The 13,706-nt window shown below is 43.6% G+C and overlaps 1 protein-coding gene across 3 annotated transcripts in view; it reads left to right on the top strand.

Annotated features, from left to right (window-relative positions):
• DNAH14 (dynein axonemal heavy chain 14) overlaps nucleotides 1-13,706 on the top strand; it is a 225,456-nt gene that overhangs the window by 105,554 nt on the left and 106,196 nt on the right. For all 3 annotated transcript variants that reach the window (XM_066595168.1, XM_066595169.1, XM_066595170.1), the window contains exons 22-30: nucleotides 841-962; nucleotides 1,939-2,110; nucleotides 3,549-3,653; nucleotides 3,742-3,860; nucleotides 3,954-4,028; nucleotides 7,184-7,271; nucleotides 9,104-9,354; nucleotides 11,850-12,081; nucleotides 13,196-13,249. In XM_066595168.1, the coding sequence (XP_066451265.1) occupies nucleotides 841-962; nucleotides 1,939-2,110; nucleotides 3,549-3,653; nucleotides 3,742-3,860; nucleotides 3,954-4,028; nucleotides 7,184-7,271; nucleotides 9,104-9,354; nucleotides 11,850-12,081; nucleotides 13,196-13,249 (1,218 nt within the window). The remainder of the gene's footprint in view (nucleotides 1-840; nucleotides 963-1,938; nucleotides 2,111-3,548; nucleotides 3,654-3,741; nucleotides 3,861-3,953; nucleotides 4,029-7,183; nucleotides 7,272-9,103; nucleotides 9,355-11,849; nucleotides 12,082-13,195; nucleotides 13,250-13,706) is intronic.

Raw genomic sequence — 13,706 nt, forward strand, 5'->3', positions numbered from 1 at the left:
CATGGAGGATGCTGGTCAGCTCTCCTCTATGACATCCAGATCACCTAACATCTGCAGTATATTGTGACTGGTAATTGGAACTATAGAGAGCAGAAGCAAAGAGCATCTCCTGCTCTGAAAAACTCAATATGATGATGTATTACATGGTTGCCCTTTCATTTGAATGGACACTATGTAGTACCACATCTCTCCTGTAGTGGCCACTGCAGGAGAAATGTGTGGTTGGTCTATGATGGGAGCTGATCACTGGTGATTTCACCTGCCAGATCAGCTGATTTCCTGTGAATCCCCATTTAGGTTAGGTGTTAGTTATCCAGATATATCCCTATAACCTTCAGTTTCTCTCTAGTTGGAGAACCACTTTGAGTTAATTTAAGAGGTTATCCAGGGTTTAAAGGGTCATCCTGTTTGAAAACATTTTTCAAACAGGCCCAAAGTGGTAGAATAACATGAAAGACTAGACATGCACCTCCCGCACGGTTTCTGCTCTGCCAGTCCTGATTTCCCCATTGGTCTGAACTTACTGCTTCAGTGATGACATCACCAACACCAAGGACTTGTCACCGCCTTCAGCCAATCAGAGAATCATTTAAGCTTGTGATCAGCTGGAGAAGTCATATATGTCTTCTTGCTGGAACGTTATTCCTTTGTAGCCAGAAGTGAAGACCAGCAGGCAATCGGGCATCAGGGCATCAGGGGAATGGAAGTGGCAAGGGGAGATATGATTTCTTTACTGTCATTCTACCACTTTGGGCCTGTTTGAAAATGTGTTTCCTCCCTGGATAACCCCTTTAAAATTGAAGACCTCTAGTTATTTCTTCTCATTGATCTTGTTTTTAGAACACAGTTGATGAATGGGACAGAAAACTGAGTCTCTTCTCCCGCACCATGGAGGAATGGATGATGTGCCAGAGAAACTGGCTGTACCTGGAGCAAATATTCCTGGCGTCTGACATCCAGAGGTATAAACTTTGATCATACGAACAAACAAGGATGTGACTTTTAGGCATGGAGGGCCCACTGTGAACTGGACAGACATGCTCAGTGCTTGTCAAACTGAGGATTGAGTAGACAGGTCAACCCCAAGGGTCTACATATATCTGCATCTCAGTATATGGCGGAAAAAAGATAGAACGTTATCCCCTATCTACAGGATCAGTGGTGATTCTGAGAATGAGGCATAAACGGCAGAAGGAACACTGTCTCGGGCCCTCTGCTCATGTTGCGTGTCATGATCCAGTATTCTGACTGTGATTGCAGAACAGCAGTGCGACCGCTGTCATTGCTTTCGAGTGACTAGGACAACAGCACCTAGAGTTCAAACTTGAGATCTGCCTGCCTCTCCCTCTTCCCAAGTCTTCAGTCTGGAGGAACCATTGTCATCCCTCTACTTTGGGTTATTGTTCACAATAGAGACTATTTAAGGTTCTGTTAAATAAAACTCTAGTTGCAGCATCAAGAATGTGGGTCCTGATTTCACAGTCACCCCATGGATGGCCCTCATCCACCATGTGCCACTAGTCCCACTACTCTTGGCGCGGCCTGGAGTCTATAATCTGCCATGCCACCTCGCAAGTGCCTGCAGGCCCCCAATTAAAAAGATCTGCCAACAGCCCCTCCACTACTCCAGGGACCTATTTCACCTATCCTGTGAATAAGGGATACCTTTCTATCTAGACAACCCCATTTTTTAATTACAGGGTTCTCAAATTAAAATCCATCTTTACAAAACCCCTTATACACGCATTGACATTTTGCTTTCCAAAAACCGCGCCGCTCTTGCCCATGGGCTGTGTCGGGTGTTGCAACTTAGCACCTTTCAAGTGAATACCAGACACAGTTGGGCTTACAGACACATTTAACATGCTGTATGGACTCTTGATGTATACTATATTAAAATATTCTCCTCTGCTCTCGTACTTTCCATATCCTTATTAGGCAGCTCCCAGCTGAAGCCAGACTTTTTGCCCAAGTGGACACTTCCTGGAAAGAGTTGATGAATCAGATAAAAGACAGTCCCAATGCGCTTCGAGCCACCACTGCACCTGGTGTACTGGAGATCCTGCAGACCAATAATGGTCACCTCGAGAAAATTCTAAAATGCCTTGAGGTAGGTGGGAGGTAAAAAACATCACTCTGAGGTCTTTTCTAGGAATGTTCAACCTACACTCCCTTCTTATTATGATTTTTGATATTAGAAGGCAAGTAGATTTTCCCTGTGTTTTGTCGGCTAAGTGGGCATAGACTGATACAAATAGCCCAATTTGTGCACTACGCAGAAGAATCTCAAAAGACCAAAAACCCCAAAAATTGGAGACGTTTATTTTTCTCAAAATATTGGAAACATTCGTACAGCTACTAGAATGCAAAAATATATTTTCTGATGGAAACGACCATAATAATAGTTGTATCCTTGTTCAGGTCTCCTATAGTGGTACCCACTTACCCAGGGCATCCTCCCTCCAGTACTGTGGCCATTAGAGGCTGACGCAAAGTCTGGAGCATAAACTTCTGTGACCCGGCGGCACTGACCCTGATGCTATGTCTCTTCTTCTGGGGCCTGGCATGTGTCACACTAACTTAAAAAATGCCGCTCGCTGTTGGTTACATCTCGGTCCCTTCTCAACAGTCCTTACAAGTGATGTACTAGCCACGTCAGGAAGTGAGCCAGCACTATTCAGTCTCTTTTTTTGCTGCAGGAGGTTCAGTAAGCCTGCAGTGAGGAGGACAGGGAACACAGGGTCCACGTTCTCGGCATCAGTGGGGCCTCAGCAAGGTATCCCCTATCCTGTGGGTAGGGGGTAACTTTTGATCCTGGTTCAACCCATTTAATATGATTGTCTGTCCCCATATAGCTTTCATTGGTTCTCTGCATATCTCCCCATTCACACATGTAGATGTGCAGCCAACCTGTGAGCATATAGATACGATAAGCCAATGAACGAGCATTTGTTCACTCGTTGACTAATAGTTTATCTATTGCACGATGATTAAGCAAATGAACGTTCAGGTGAACATTCTTTCTCAACAATCATTCTGTGTAAAAGGCCCTTTTCATGTGACCTGCACCTCACCAGCTGCTATGAAGGCCATACTAGGCGTTATAGTTTTGCAAGAGCTGGAGAGTCTCAGGTTAGAGGCCCCAGCCTTATGTTGTCTAATAGTGAACAAAGAGCATCTGCCTGTCCTTAAAAACATCTGTTGGAATTCATGGAGTGTGCAGTGTAGGAGCATGCACACCATTAACTACTTCCTTCGATGATTCGGGTCAAGCTGGTGCAAACTGGTACAATCCCAGATGGATGGAAGAAGTCATGGTCATGACCAAGGCTCTACATGACCCAGTCAGCACCCAGTCATACCAAAAGTCAATGTTTTTACCATTTTGTTGTCTCTTATTTGGATTTGGTGTTGGATAGATCATCATTGTGTGTTCCCCTTGAAGAAGGCAGTCTCGTACCTATAGAATTTATAAAATGCCCCTTTGTGTTGGAGACAGCTCATCATTATGGTGGTGGTAACGACTCCTTGTCCATTTTCCCTGCCAGGACTTTTTAGAGATTAAACGCAGGGTTTTCCCAAGGTTTTACTTCCTCAGCAATGACGACCTTCTCTCCATCCTGGCTGAAAGCAAGAACCCTGATGTTGTCCAGGCAAGTAATCCTTAACACTCTTTACTCTTTATATCCTTAAGAAATGTTGAAGATGGTGCTGATAGATGTGACTCTTTATATAACACAGCCTCACCTGGTGAAGTGCTTCGAGAACATCCAGCATTTGGACATAAAACATCACCTGAACAGTCCCCCCGAGGTGGAGATGATTATATCTGCGGAAGGGGAGAAGATCTGCATGCCTAAGTATATTCTCTTATTTTGTTTTAATTAACCCGACTCATTAACTTGGAACATTGTGTGAAGTTTATGATTATAACCCCATTCTGCTTTCTCTAGAAATGTCCGTGTCAGAGGGTCTGTGGAGCAGTGGCTGGGAAATGTGGAGACCAGTATGTTTGATGTTGTAAAAAAGTAAGTGCTGGCGTAGATACAGATCTATCTATCTATCTATCTATCTATCTATCTATCTATCTATCTATCTATCTATCTCCTATCTATCTATCTATCTATCTATCTATCTATCTATCTATCTATCTATCTATCTATCTATCTATCTCCTATCTATCTATCTATCTATCTCTCTATCTCCTATCTATCTATCTATCTATCTATCTATCTATCTATCTATCTATCTATCTATATCTCCTATCTATCTATCTATATCTCCTATCTATCTATCTATCTATCTATCTATCTATCTCCTATCCATCTATCTATCTATCTCTCTATCTCCTATCTATCTATATCTATCTATCTCATATCTATCTATCTCCTATCTATCTATCTATCTATCTATCTCCTATCTATCTATCTCCTATCCATCTATCTATCTATCTCTCTATCTCCTATCTATCTATATCTATCTATCTCATATCTATCTATCTCATATCTATCTATCTATCTATCTTTAACCTACAGTTGCAAAAAAAAAGTAAGTGAACCCTTTGGAGTTACCTGGATTTCTGTATTGATGACTAGTAAAATGTGGTCTGATTGTGTTTGTCTAGAATTGTGATAACAATCTAACAAGTAACACACAGACCGTTGTACTGTTCATGTCTTGTATTGAGCACAATGAGTAACATCCACAGTGCAGGGAAAACAGTAAGTGGACCTCTGTGTTAATGATTTTTACAAGAACTAATTGTCAAAAGAATCAGATGCTTCAGTTAAGGAGAGAAGTGAGGGTTTTACAGATGGTTTGACCATTAAGTAAATAGAAGCAAAGCCTGGTTACTGACAGATCTGTTCTTCTCAAGAAAGACTGGTTAGCGTGGGCTGCTCCTTTATGCAAACAACTTTTGGAAGACGTGTTATAGAGATGAATGAAGCAGGAAAAGGCAATAGAAGCTGAAGACCTCTGAGTGTTCATCAATCCACGGTTATTACCTACAGATAGAGAGCATTCAGGACTGTTCTACTCTCCCTAGGAGCAGGCATCCTGTTATAATCACTCCAAGAGCAGATTGGGCAATCCTGAAAGAGGTAAGAAAGAACCCAACGAGAACAGCAAATGTCCTATAGATGACTTTGCAGGCAGCAGATACCTCAGTTCCTGTGCCCACTATTAGGAAAAAAAGTTTGTTACTGTGTTAGCCATTAAAAGGGATCATATTTACAAAATTTATTTAGTTTTTCTTACTCAGCACAATTACGTTTTCCTATAATAAAGAAACACTGGACAAGAATGGTGATCATGGAGGGACACCATGAAGAAAGCTGATGCTAACCAAAATAAAACATTGTGGCTCATCATGTTTGCCCAAAACCACCTGGATGTTCCACAATGCTTCTGGGAAATGTGCTATCTATGGATGAGACAAAAGTGGAAATATTTAGCACAAATGCACAATGTTATCTTTGGAAGAAGAATACTGCAGACCAATCCCAAAACCTCATATAACAGTGAAACCTGCTGGAAGGGGCTTCATGCTTCGGGGCTATGGTGAAAGGGGCATCATGCTTCAGGGCAATAGTGGAGTGGGCATCATGCTTCGGAGGTATGGTGAAGGGGGCATCATGCTTCGGGGCTATGGTGAAGGGGGCATCATGCTTCGGGGCTATGGTGAAGGGGGCATCATGCTTTGGGGCTATGGTGGAGGGGGCATCATGCTTCAGGGCAGTGGTTGAGTGGGCATCATGCTTCGGGGCTATGGTGAAGGGGGCATCATACTTCGGCGGTATGGTGGAGGGGGCATCATGTTTCTGGGCTATGGTGAAGGGGGCATCATGCTTTGGGGCTATGGTGAAGGGGGCATCATGCTTCGGGACTGTGGTGAAGGGGACATCATGCTTCGGGGCTATGGTGAAGGGGGCATCATGCTTCGGGGCTATGGTGAAGGGGGCATCATGCTTCGGGGCTATGGTGAAGGGGGCATCATGCTTCGGGGCTATGGTGAAGGGGGCATCATGCTTCGGGGCTATGGTGAAGGGGGCATCATGCTTCGGGGCTATGGTGAAGGGGGCATCATGCTTCGGGGCTATGGTGAAGGGGGCATCATGCTTCGGGGCTATGGTGAAGGGGGCATCATGCTTCGGGGCTATGGTGAAGGGGGCATCATGCTTCAGGGCTATGGTGAAGGAGGCATCATGCTTCGGGCTGTGGTGAAGGGGGCATCATGCTTCGGGGCTATGTTGAAGGGGACATCATGGTTTTGGGCTGTGGTTGAGGGGCATCATTGTCTAGGGCTATGGTGGAGGGGTATCATGGTTTGGGGCTGCTTTGCTCCTCAGGGCTTGGATGCCTTGTGATCTTTGAGCGAACAATGATTTCTAAGATAGTTCAGAATATCATATAGGAAAATGTAAGGGCTGTTGTCCATTTTCTCAAGCTGAAGAGACGTTGGGTGATGCAACATGACACGACCCAAAGCACACAAGTAATCCCCTAAAGAATGGTGGACAAAGAAGAATTAGTAATCAATACAGAAATCCGGATAATTCCAAATGGTGCATTTACTTTTTCTTGCAAATGTATCTATCTGCGGACCGGTCTGTACTCTTTCTATATGCCATTCTGAGATCCCCGCTGCTATAAATTGACTAATGGTTATTTGCTGTCATCTCGTTTGCAGGTTATTTTATTGTGTTAATTCCTAAATTACACTAAAAATACTTGTTAAAAAAGTAATGTGGCGCTGCAGAAGGCTCCTCTTGCTTATGCCAAACCCCATCCAGCTTTATTTTAAAGAGCAGTGTAAAAAAAACATTAAAAAACAAGTTATACGTTTTTGCACAAAAGCAGCATGTGCCAAGATTTGCAACTTTTTTTTACTCTTGAAGACTAGTTCAAAGCCCTTTGATAAATTCCTTCCTATGTCTATGCAGGGAATTTGGAGGTCTGTATCAGAAAAACAGCTCCAACCACTATAAACATATAGTAAGAAATGAATCAAAGCAGAATTTTTGACCTATATAAATCGCAAAATCAAAAATGAGATGATGGGTAACCCGCACCAGGGCGTCAGTAATGTGCTGCAGCCGGTTTAATATATTCTATTTCATAACAAATTTGCAAGAAAAATAATGCCCAAGCAATGATTATTAATCTGACACTTTCCTTGCAGGATGGTGAGAGCTGGAGTGCTGGACTGGGCCCAGTCAGATTTTAAGAAATGGGTACTCGCTCACCCAGGACAGGTCATTCTTGTAGTGGTACGTGTATTCCCCGGGTGATTTATGCAAGTATCCTATCCCGATTTTCACACCTCCTTGTGAAAAGATAGGTTGGTACGGAGATGGTTTTGTATGCCATCCATGTGCTGAACTGCTAAAAAAGTCAGACATTGACTTGTAGTACACCTACCTTCTAATAGGTGGCGCTGCAGAAGCTTTGTAACAGCTTGGATTTGTATACCAATTTCCCCAGAGGAGCATTGCATGTCCTTTTAAGAGTCCTCATCATGCCTATTAAGCAGACTATAGAAGGAGTAACTGTAACCTCCCCACTAAAAACAGAAGAACATCCTGCTCCATGGGATGTGGGTTGGATGCATTTCTGTCCATAGAAGTCAATGCAAACTAAGAAAATCCATATATACAGAATGATGGACAAAACCTCCAACAAAAGGAGTTTACGGAAATAAGGCTAGGGCTACATGGTGACGTTGGCCGCGACACAGGTTGCAAGACCGACGATTCCTGTGTAGCTCTGCAAGCTCGCATTCTCACTGATGTCAGTGGGGTCATGGTGCGACTCACAATTTGTCGCGACCCACATATCGTAAAAAATCAAGCGAGATTTGATTTTATTGTGATCTTCAGATCGTGGCGGCAACTTGGGAGTTGCACAGTGACTCTATTGACTTCAATGAGGGTGTGAGGCCTACACAGCGCTGAAAGGGGTGCCTGGTGAGTATAAAGCACAGCTCCCCATAGTTTATGGGGCTCAAAGGGGATGACAGTGTTATAGACATGGGTCATACACAGGCCTACCAAAAGTAATTGAACACCTAAACAAGAATCACAAGTAGTGATACTCTTCATAGCCTACTTTCTACTAACGTCTGCTACACTTCAGCTGGTATTTACCTCCATTCATCCTGCAAATGTCTGGTGAGTTCTCTGAAAGAGGATGGACACCGTTCATATTTCCTGACCTGATGTTACAGTTCTTCCCAAAAGATGTTCAGTATGGATCAAGTTGGGACTCTGTGAGATCCGACCAATCGTGGAACATCCATATTCTCAAACCAATGTAAGACAGCATTGGATTTGTGACAAGGTGCATTGGCCTGTTGGATGTTTGGCTGACCATTCCCAGAGTATTGCCACATTGTCAGCAGCATATTATTGTCTACAATGTCAGGGTTCAGCTCCGTGTTCATGGTTCTTGTCGCTACAACCAATGGACTGAGGCCATGCCATGTAAAACATCCCCAGAGCATAACGGAACCTTCACTGTACTTGACTGTTGGCACAACGAACTCCGAGAAAAGGCGTTCCCCAGGCGTCCGCCACACCCCGGTACAGCCATCTGATTTAAAGATGGACTAGCGTGATTCGTCACTCCATAGAACATTCCTCCATTGCTCAAGTGTCTAATGATGATTCTCCATTCACTATTGTATATAGGCCGATGCATCTTATTTGAGAGTTTTGTGTGGAGCAGAGTGTTAAGGAAGCAGTATGCAGTCCTAAGCTCTTACTCACGACCTGAGGGTTTGTGAGTTCAATCCCTGCATGGTTCAGGTAGCCGGCTCAAAGTTGACTCAGTCTTCCATCCCTCCGAGGTCAGTAAAATAAAATACCCCCCCCCCCAGCTTTGTGGGGGGTAATAAATAAATTACCTGAAAGTGCTGAGGAATAAGTTGGCACTATACAAATAAGTATTTATTTTTATTTATAACTCATCAATCGTTTGTGGGATGAATGACCACACACCTTGTTAAAAATCCAACCCTGTTTTACATTGGTTTGATGATACTTGCTCATCACTTCTTGTTATATGTTCTATATGCATTGAGTTGTTTACATCCTTATTACAGAGCCAAATAATGTTCAGTAAGGACTGTCTGAAAGGTTTCTCTAGTGAGGATCCAGAAACGGAACTGAAAACCGTCCTTTCCAGCTTGGAGAAGCGTCTGGGTGATCTGGCAGAACTGGCTGTAGAAGTTCCTCTTCTCCACCAGAAGAGGACGCTGGAGGCTCTGCTCATCATCTGTGTGCACTGCAGAGATGTCCTCACCGACTTAGTAAGAAAGAGGGTGTTTACCGCTGAAGACTTTGAGTGGACCAGGTAGGTCTCACCACTCTATGTTCTTCATTGATCCTTTTAAACTCAGCATTTTAGACATCTCTTAGAAGGGATCAGCTGTTCGTATGCTCTATTAGAGAGATCAAATGCCCTTCTGTAAGCCAGAGTGATGAGCCAGTGGAACACTTGGTAGGACCTGGTTCTATATGTTCACCATATATTTGAATAGGCACTGGGAGAGCCATTCATAGGGTGATATACAAGCAGTGGGTGGCAGCAAAAATGGGAGTGGCCTTTGAGGGGCATCGTTTATAGAAAAGGGTGTGGCTAAATACATTCCAACTCACCTCTATTAATATCAGACCCTAAACCAGACTTCCTAAATACAGTTGCAATCAAAATTATTCATATTCCATTGCAAATTGAGTTCATTTGCCAAATTCACACACTTTTCAGCGGTTTGCAGAAAACAATCAAGTAGGAACAATGTAAATAGCTAATTAACACAACTAATATAACAAGTCGTTTCTCCTATTCAACACAAAATGCCACTTTTAATGACTACTTCAGTCTCAGAGTTATTGAATCCCCTGAATAGAATCCCCCGTAAGAGCACACATTTACAAATCAGGTTCTGTCTCAAGCACACCTGATACTACTAATCAAGTGTTTCATTAGTTACATCAGGTGTGCTTCAGATAAAACACATCAAATACCTGGTCAGACCCCCAGGTATATTAATATCAGCCCACTAATTTAATTCAGACCGGGTGAGTTGACATCTCTGCGTTTCTATCTGTAAAATAAACGGCCGTACACAACTTCTCCCAGTGCTGTCGACTGATTGTCATTGACCAAGGGAAGCGTATCAGCGGGTTGATGGATGGAAAGGAGAGCAGAAATATAAGAAGATGCAGCATGAGAGATTGCTTTATAGTAAGATGTTAAGAATTCAATCCTAAACGAGAGGCCAATGTAATGACCAACAGGGAGTAGCGCTATCGGTAGCCATTAGCCGGGGACATTAGACCCTCGTCTATTAGTTTGGTTCGTGTTTGGTGTTTCCTCATTGCACTTTCCCTAAATGGTATTTACTGACATCCGCTATACAGAGGAATAGCGCAGCCCGCCTGTCACTTACCAGTTCATTTCTGGAGATAACAAGCTGCACCACTAATGACCACCCCTCATCTACATGCAGGGAACATCATGTATTAAATAGCTTCGCTTCCAGATACACTCACTATAACCCCCCCCCCCCCCCTTGTCTTATTGGGGGCTATACCGCAGCGCCAACTTAATTATAGACCCTGGTAAATATGACATTTCTCATCGGCATAATATTTGCATCTCGTTACTACCGAATGTTAATCTTTATGGGTACTGAGCCATAATACATGGGTTTATCATCATCTACAGTCTGAAGCATTTATACTAACAAGACGCCAAGTGCCGTTGATGGGAAAAGTGATCTGAAATTGATGGTAATAGATGTTTATGTGTGTAGTATAAACGCTATAACACTACAGATTATTATTTGCTTCTGGGCATTATACCGCCACACCATGAAACATAATGAGATTTTAGCCTCACATACCGTAAAAGATAACAGAATGTAGCAGGTGGAAATCAAAACTGCACCCCCCCCCCCCCCCCTCCCTTCCATAATTCTACCAGCTTACAGTTGCATGCAGGGATGAGGATGACTCCTGGGCCGCTGCACTCCATATTGCACATTATTTTATTTAAATAGCATTGTCTTTTAGACACAGTGGACAAGTAGTTTAAGTTTGTGCCCCCCCCCCACCCCTCCTCTATTATTATGGGCCCTTGAGTAGTGTCTGAATGTCCAGTCACACTAAGGTTTCACAGAGAAAAAATAATCTTTCATGTTCTGATCCCAGCAACCATGTTTTTCTGCCTTTACTCTCTATGTGTAGGATCTTGCTTTCAAAAGACAGGGCAGTACTATCTGTTCCTCTGTCATTTACAGAAAGAAACAGGGAGGCAGTACTATCTGTACCTACATCATTTACAGGGACAGGCAGGAAGGCAGTACTATCTGTACCTACATCATCTACAGGGAGAGACAGGAAGGCAGTACTATCTGTACCTACATCATCTACAGGGAGAGACAGGAAGGCAGTACTATCTGTACCTACATCATCTACAGGGAGAGACAGGGAGGCAGTACTATCTATACTTACATAATTTACAGGGAGAGACAGGGAGGCAGTACTATCTGTACATACATCATCTACAGGGAGGCAGTACTATCTATACTTACATAATTTACAGGGAGGTGGTACTATATGTGCCTATATCATTTACAGGAACAAACAGTGAGGCGGTACGATCTATACTTACATCATTTACAGGAAGAGACAGGGAGGTGGTACTATCTGTATCTGCATCATTTACAGGGAGAGACAAGTTAGCAGTACTATCTGTAGTTATGGCTACATGCAGTAAATGCATCCAGATTGCTTTCTTCTAGAAGGGCTGCAGGTGATTCCACAACGTCTCCTTTGTTGCAGGCAGCTTCGATATGAATGGAACAAACAAAATAACTCCTGCTACGTGGTGCAGGCCGGAGCCTCCTTCATGTACGGCTATGAGTACCTGGGCTGCTCCTCTCGTCTGGTTATAACACCCCTCACTGACCGCTGCTGGCTGACATTGACTGGGGCTCTGGATCTGCATCTTGGAGGATCTCCGGCAGGGCCAGCTGGTACCGGAAAAACGGAAACGGTCAAAGATCTCGCCAAAGTAATGCTCCAGATTATATGCTGTGTGGTTAAACCCTGCTGCTTTAAATGGATCATTGGACAGTCATCTGACCCAATTCACAGTCCGCACCCAAAGGGGTTACAGGGGTGGAATATTTTTTTTTCTTAAAGTGTAGACCGCCGAGCCAGCGACTCCCTTAGCGTAGATTCACACGATGGAATCTATTGGAACAATCCACACGGATTTAGCCCACTTCAATGAGTTCCATCCACATACAGATTCTCTAATGTGGATTCTGCAACAATAAGGCCTCTTTCACACCGGCGACAGCGATATCGCTGCTATAAAATCGAGGCAATATCGCAGCTTTGTCTTCACGATTTTGTAGCATCAGCAATCTTGTGAAAAATTGCGCACTGCTGCTTCTCGCAATAAAATCACACAATTGTATCGCAAGAAGGTTAAGCCCTACCCCCAAAATAGGCCCTAGTTGCATTCCATTAAAATAAAAAAAAAGGGCATACTTACCTGGCAGGCTGGGTCCGGGCCCTCCCGCTGCTATCCGGAGCTCCGCCGGGCGTCCTGCAGTCCTCAATCGTCCACAGAAGATCATTTCCTGGTTGCAGGATTCATAAATCCTGCCCCCAGGAAGCGATGGTTCTGATTGGTTCTCAAGCGCTGTGCAGCCAACCAATGCAGTACTGGATAAACCGATGTAATGGCTATGATTGGTTCTTCGGACGCTGCTCAGTCAATCAATGCAACGCTGGATAAACCAATCATAGCCGTTGCATTGTGGAAGCGGGATTTATTAATTGGCCAATCAATGCCGTGGCTCATCCAATTCATAAATCCTGCCTCCACAATGCGCTAGGTGTTAATTGGTTCTTTGGCCGCTGTTAAGCCAATCAATGCAGCGCTGGATGAACCAATCACAGGATCACCAAATGGCATCAGGGAGGGTTTGCTTTTGGTCCCTCAGTTTAACTTTAATTCTCTTTATGAAAGTCTGTTGTGGTCATAGATACCTGATAGATCACTAAATCAGCTGTCTTGTAGACTGATCATACTTTACTGCATTAGAACTAGACTGTATGATAGTTGTATAACACGCGGTGCTGCTTTTATTATATTTTTCACTTTTTAATTGCAGGCTTTAGGGAAGCAATGTGTGGTGTTCAACTGCTCGGAAAGCCTGGACTACAAGGTGATTGTTTCCCATTTATTACTAGCTATCGTGCAGACTCTCAGTGGGGTAAACTGGTCACTTGCAATACTCTGGATAAGTAGTGTATGTACACAGTGACTCCACCAGCAGAACAGTGAGTGCAGCTCTGGAGTATAATACAGGATGTAACTCAGGATCAGTACAGGATAAGTCATATATGTACACAGTGACTCCACCAGCAGAATAGTGAGTACAGCTCTGGAGTATAATACAGGATGTAACTCAGGATCAGTACAGGATAAGTAATGTATGTACACAGTGACTCCACCAGCAGAATAGTGAGTGCAGCTCTGGAGTGTAATACAGGTTGTAACTGAGGATCAGTACAGGATAAGTAATGTATGTACACAGTGACTCCACCAGCAGAATAGTGAGTACAGCTCTGGAGAATAATACAGGATGTAACTCAGGATCAGTAGAGGATAAGTAATGTATG

The sequence above is a fragment of the Eleutherodactylus coqui genome, chromosome 3 (assembly GCF_035609145.1).
Source record: "Eleutherodactylus coqui strain aEleCoq1 chromosome 3, aEleCoq1.hap1, whole genome shotgun sequence".
In the NCBI taxonomy this organism is placed as follows: domain Eukaryota; kingdom Metazoa; phylum Chordata; class Amphibia; order Anura; family Eleutherodactylidae; genus Eleutherodactylus; species Eleutherodactylus coqui.